The sequence below is a fragment of the Populus trichocarpa genome, chromosome 19, assembly GCF_000002775.5.
Source record: "Populus trichocarpa isolate Nisqually-1 chromosome 19, P.trichocarpa_v4.1, whole genome shotgun sequence".
Lineage (NCBI taxonomy): Eukaryota > Viridiplantae > Streptophyta > Magnoliopsida > Malpighiales > Salicaceae > Populus > Populus trichocarpa.
Genome location: NC_037303.2, coordinates 13934564 through 13940891, shown reverse-complemented (window position 1 = coordinate 13940891; position 6328 = coordinate 13934564). Strand labels below are relative to the sequence as shown.

Sequence of the window (6328 nt, the reverse complement as noted above, 5' to 3'; positions counted from 1 at the left end):
AAAAAGATATTATTTTATTTTATTTTAAATTCTAGTGTTGATCCAATATTTGAACAGAGTTTAACTTAGTTGACTAAGTGATTTAAAACCTAATCAAGTAAACCGAATTTTATAGTTTCAAAATCTCCAAGTCAGAAACATAAATTATCGAAAAAAAAACTATCTATACTCCTCTATATATATATATATATGCATGCATTTTCGTAGGTTTAGCCTCGTCCATAAGTGGGTATGCTTACTATGAATAAGAAGGAAAATAATTCCTTGTTTTAATAGGAATAAGTTGATGAAAAAATATCTTTAATACTAATATAAACAAAACAAGGAGATTGAAAGGAGTGGCACTCTCGGCTGTGTTGATATAGATTCAGAGAAGCAGAGCCAACTTGCATGGACTTGTTTGAGAATTTAAAGTTTTTTTTATTTGAAAATATATTAAAATATATATTTTTTAAATTTAGTTTTGACATCAAAATTATCTAAAACTATTAAAAGAAATTCAAATTTAAACAAAAAGTAGATTCAACCTCCAAATGGATACGTAATCATTGAATTCAAATGTACACAAATTCATGATAAGTAATGCTCACAGCTCAAAACAAATCTGGTTGATGGCAATGATTGGAAGAGAAAAACCCCTTGTTCTAGTTAGTTATTTTGATTCATGTTAGGTTTTTAGCTTGAAGTAGAGGTTGAGGTGAAGCTGTGGCATAGGCTATGTTGTTGGAGTGGTTGTATGATCATGCGCTCGGGACGGCAGGGTGCGGGAGCTGGGTGTGCAAGGAAGGTAGGAACATCATCACCGGGCATCAGGACTGATACCCCTTTCTCATAAACTGTCATCTGCATAATGAAACAAGAAGTTATCAAAGAAAACATGGACTAAGCACCAGCAACAATTGCTGTGAATTTCGCTGGCACTAACCAGATACATGTAAAACTCAAGAATCACTATTCAGGCATCATATTTTTGCAATCCTTAGGACAACGAAACAAGATATTAGTGGAAGGCATCATTTTCAAGTTCCATGGCATATTTAATGTAGTAAACAAGGTGTATAAGAATTTTCCAGCCATGGAAGGTTTAATGGGTTCGGCAGCTAATGAACATAAACACTTTCGAACAAATTTCAAGCAGAGAGAAGCTGAAAAATGAAGCCATGCAAAAAGAGACAAAAGGGTTTTACTTTAATCATTCTTAAGATACAAGTATAAAGGCATGAAATAGTGGAGTAGAATGATTTCTTAACAAGCACTAATACCTCCTACATTTATCTCCACTGTCTGCGGATTTCATACCTCTTTTCCATAAATCAAGGGCCTCAATCAACTTCAAATCAATTTGCGAGCATCTAGTGTAGAAAAAATGTGACATCATTGAAACATGTTGAAATATGAAAGGTAAAAAATTAGGTAGCCATGCCAAGAAAATATATTGAACAAGACAAAAGAAAAGCTGGCCTAGCATGTCTTAACTATGGAAGGTAAGGAGCAATGAGACATGGAAAACCAATGGGCACATAACATAGATACCAGTTATGTTTCAAAAGACATCTTCTCTCACACACAGCATCACATCACGTGGTGCTGTTGGCCTGCTGCAAGTTACTTGAAGCTAATCAACAAATTCAGACATGAAAAACTTGACCATTGTGTCTGGACATGTTTAGTTGCATTTAATGGCATAGGACAAGTCTTGAGAGGCAGGAATGAGAGATTGTCTATGATAAATGTTTTTGTTTGAGAGTTTTCAGGCCACCCTAATCTCTAAGATCTGCCAACAACTGTTTCACACAACTTTTTATGCATATTAGAATTTCACACATCATTTCCTTGTTCTTCTCTGTGAGTAAATAAAGCAGGACTTTTCTTCTTTCATGATTTAATCTTTAGCAAGCAATCTCATAGTCCATAGAGATACTATAATGGTGTTAAGCAATAAAGACAAAAATCACATGCTGGAAAGCTATAATGGACCCCTTGGCCTGATAAACTAGAATAGATAAGCACATCAATGTAATTAATGGCTTTGTTCCCATGTGTGCTTTTAACATAATTAACCACACAGAAAAAGCACTGGATTGTTTAATAGACACCTATATCAATCAATAATATAATACACACAGCTTAATCACAATAACAACAGCCAGCAATGTCAACAATACCAGCTGCTCATAAATTACAGCACTATAGCAGTAGATTTAGACTTTGGCGTAGCAGTAGATTCTGGCTGAGGTGAATGCATTTTACAGAATTAAGTTAACAAAAGGCTCAACAAACACTGTTGAATTAATCAAATCCTCTGTATTGAACACACGAGCACAGAAAGCAATACCGTATATTTTGTAAATGATAAATAAGAAAGGTGTGAAGGTAATAATATTATAGTTCTTAATGACGATGAAGATGCATTAGGATAATAATTTCTATTATTCTAAGATGTTCGTAATTGAATGAGGTTGCGTTAAAGAGCCGTCATAATGTAATATTATAGTGCAAATGATGAATTATTTAACAGAAATCAGCAAAGTACAAAAGCTCCAAATAATTCCCACTAATCTTCCAAATTTGCATGATCTGTCCACAAATTAAGCCACCATACTTCAACTAGCTAAAGCTTAATTGTCACAATGATCATCTTTAATCATAATCTTAAATCACTTGTGACATATATAATCATGGTTTAGAAAACTGATCATTGACACTAGGAGCTAAAGATAATTTACTACTTGACATTAAGTTAAACTAAAATGAAAACTTACTGGGTAGACTAAATAAATGATTGGAAGGGCAATTACATACTGAAAATCAAACGGTGGAAGGGATTAATTCCAGTAATCAAAAGTTGAAAAGGATCATTCAATCAGCAAAAACTTGAAGGACATACCAGCATGGGCAGTCCAATATAGAGCAATCAATTGGAAGGTGTATATGCGTATCAACAGGTCCCAGCTTTCAGCCTTCTGTCTCATGTGACATAGTATTCTTTCAATCAGGAACTCATTTCAAGTTCTGATGAAATAAGATACAAGAAAAATCGGATACTTAATCTATGCATAAAGACTTAATCTTTTTCATCTTAATTACTGTCAAATAAGTAGATGTATACATAATGTGAGAGCCTAAACCACTAAAAAATAGATATCTCATTGGTTACTACTTAGTACTACAATAAACCAAAGACAAAAGGTGATTTCAGAAAGACAAATTTAAGAAAGCATAAAAGAGAAAAAGCTTTTAACACATAAATACAAATATTTCAATTCGCATAATACCAGTCAAACTGCCATAGATTAGTTATCATTGCAAACAGAAAGAAAGCAAAAGGAGCAGTCACGGTCCTGCTTGCAGGTATACTCATTACACTTTGCAGGTCATCCCATAAACATTCAAGACATAAACAGAACAAGAAAGGAAATCAAAATTAATGCTGCTTTTGTCACCACAAAAATTAATTTAGTAAATAGTAAAAACTATCGCTTCCTTACCCAGAAACCAAAAGCAAGAAACAAAAACAAAAATGCAACCAAATTGTGTTCTTGCATCCAATTTATAAGCCAATGAAATGAGAGGGAGAGAGTACTTTTAGAGATGGGAAATCAAGCTTGCCATGGAAAACAACTTGAGCTTCAAGATCATTAGAAGAAGAAGAAGAACTGCCATTAGTACCAGCAGAGGAAGACAATGATCTTGGCCTTAAAAACCTTTCAAAGATAGCCATAACAAGGAACATAGATATCAATATAGCAGTAGCTACAAACCCAAAAGACACAGCATTCACTGAATTATCAAAATGTCTCCAATGATCATCTCTTTCTAAATTCAAAGGCACTAACGTTGTTGTTGGTGGTGACACTACTGTATCCCAACTATCTTCCACGCCCATTACAACCAATTATATATGTCTAGCAAAAATATCCAAGCTTTCTCTACCTTCTTGTCTCTCATTAAAGAAAGAGAAGCCAAAGCAAACCCGGTTGCCTGTTTCTTTCAGGGTGTCATAGGGTCTTAACACTTGCTTTGTTAAGCATGGAAATGGGGATAAAGCTAGTGAAGGTAGCAGAGTGGAGTGAATGAGAGAGAGAGGTGGGTTCTTTATGAGTGCAAAGATCAAGGCTTTTACGGTAGTAACAATGTACTCGTGCTTCTAAAGCAAAGTTTTAATGTTTTACTACAAATCACGGACACAGAGAGAGAGAGAGAGTAGAGAACTGTGAGTTTCTAAGGTGGGAACAAGAGCTTTTTGTATGATAAAGTTGAGTTTTTTCTTGAAGAGATATGGGTTTGGGTCATTGGTTGGTAAATAAATTAGATTTATTTTATGCAAGTTATCTGAATTTTTGTTTTTTGAAAAATAACAAGGGCTGGTAAAATTTTTGGAAGAATAATATAAGGTGCACAATTTGAAAATAAACCTAAATTAATCTTAAATTAACCTTAAACAAAATCTCTAATTAATTTAGATATTGTTTAGTAGTCTTTCAAGGCATGATTAGATTCGTCTTATCAAAAAAAAAATTAACAATATCATGTGTGTTTAAAATGAATTAATTAATTTTGCATTGATTTTTATATATATTAATTAATTTTGAATGAGAAATGAGTTTTGAAATAACCACTGTTTTTTTAGCAGTTGTTTATATTCAAATTAGATTGTTTTCTTATAATTTGTGTTATTTTTTTAATTTTTCTTACCAAAAGATGCTAGAATGGTAAAAGAACCAAGTGATGTCTTGTTGATACTGTTATTAATCTCGTAGTGAACTGGTAGGACGACTTGTGACCCATTAATTTGGAACCTAGATTAATCTAAATTTAAAAAAAAAACTGTCGACATTGGTAAAAAATCAAGATTTACCTATATCCCAAGCCCGACTTCCCTAACTCTCAATAAGTTAACTTTTTTTGTTTTTTTTCCTAGGTGGCATTGTTTGAAATTTTTTAAATGAAATTTCTAGTTGATAATTTAGGTTAATCTGACTCAATTCATTTACATATAACCTCGGCCTTATTTGGGCTTGACAACCAAATAAAAAAAAACAAAAAAACTGGATAAGCTATTATCTGGTGAAGTCCCTGCAGTGACTGCAGGATAATAACACAGGTACCAGGCTTCACGTGCCTCTCGTGTCACAGATCCCAGAGATATGGACCCACAACATGACACGTGGTGAAACATTAAGAACCTGATCCTTCCCAAGAATCGAGATGAGCAGGACAATCATTTGAATCAGGGCCGTCACCTTACTCAAGGGTCAATGGCACGTGCAATAGGGCGTGTAGGGGTCATAGTTATAAAACCCAACCCGGTAGTTGACCCGAAAAATGACCGGGTCACGGGTTTTGTGGGTCAACCCGTGTTAACCCGGGTCAACCCCTCTCCTTAAATATAAAGATTAAAGAAATCAAACTGCTACATCATCCCTAAACCGCAAAACCCAGTGATGAATTGCTTACATTTTCCTACCCAGTGTAACTAAAATTTAAGCAGTGGAACAAAAATAGAATGGTATTAGCTTCCAACAAATCCAAAAGATTCCTTAAAAATCACAATAAATCATTAAACATAAGAAGAAGAAAAAACTAAAGCTCACTCGATTCATTTCCTATATGTTCACCATTGCAAAGCTAATCAATCAATAAGACGATCAAAAACTCACAATCAACAAAAAGATCAAAAACTAATAATACGGGCAACATGGAGGAGATGCCTTCACAGTCGGTGCTCAATGTGAATTTGTTAATGGAGAATGAAACCGACAACAACAAAGTTCATGTTTGCAAATCATATCAGATGTTTCTCTTCATGGGTGACTAAAGGATGGTTGTCAAATGAATACTTTTTTTCAATTATTTGTTCCAATCCGAAGAAGAGCTTAAAAAACATGGAAAAAAGAGGGAATCATTCAAAATCTGCAGCAATTGTTTGCAATAAGAAATCTCAACAAAGAAAAAAACATAAAAAAGTAAGCAGCGTAAGGAAAACAGAGCACCTGTAGAAATAAACTCCAATTTCTCTGATGAAATCTCAACCAATTATTTGTTTTGCAAAAGATAACAGAGAAGGAAATTAGGGGCGGGCTGCTCTTCTCAAGAAATTAGGGCAGAGACTGATTAATTAGTTGTTCAACTTTCATTTTACTGCCAGCGGCTCAAAGGAAAGTTAATGTATATATATGCCGGGTCTCGCCCGGGTTTGACCGGGTCACGGGTCGACCGGGTTTGACCGGTTTTTTGCGCAAGCCGGTTTTTAACTTTGCCCGGACCGGTCCAGATACCGGGTCGACCCGCCGGGCCGGTCCGGGTTCAATAACTGTGGTAGGGGTTA

General features: G+C 34.6%; 1 protein-coding gene across 1 annotated transcript; it reads right to left on the bottom strand.

The window, feature by feature from the left end:
* Positions 1–675: 675 nt before the first annotated feature.
* LOC18108589 (uncharacterized) lies at positions 676–5987 on the bottom strand. The gene is made up of 2 exons (XM_006371531.3): positions 3584–5987; positions 676–843 (listed from the first exon to the last, which is right to left on the bottom strand). The coding sequence occupies exons 1-2, from the start codon at positions 3884–3886 to the stop codon at positions 676–678; spliced, it is 471 nt and encodes a 156-aa protein (XP_006371593.1). The 5' UTR covers positions 3887–5987.
* Between the last annotated feature and the right edge of the window lie 341 nt (positions 5988–6328).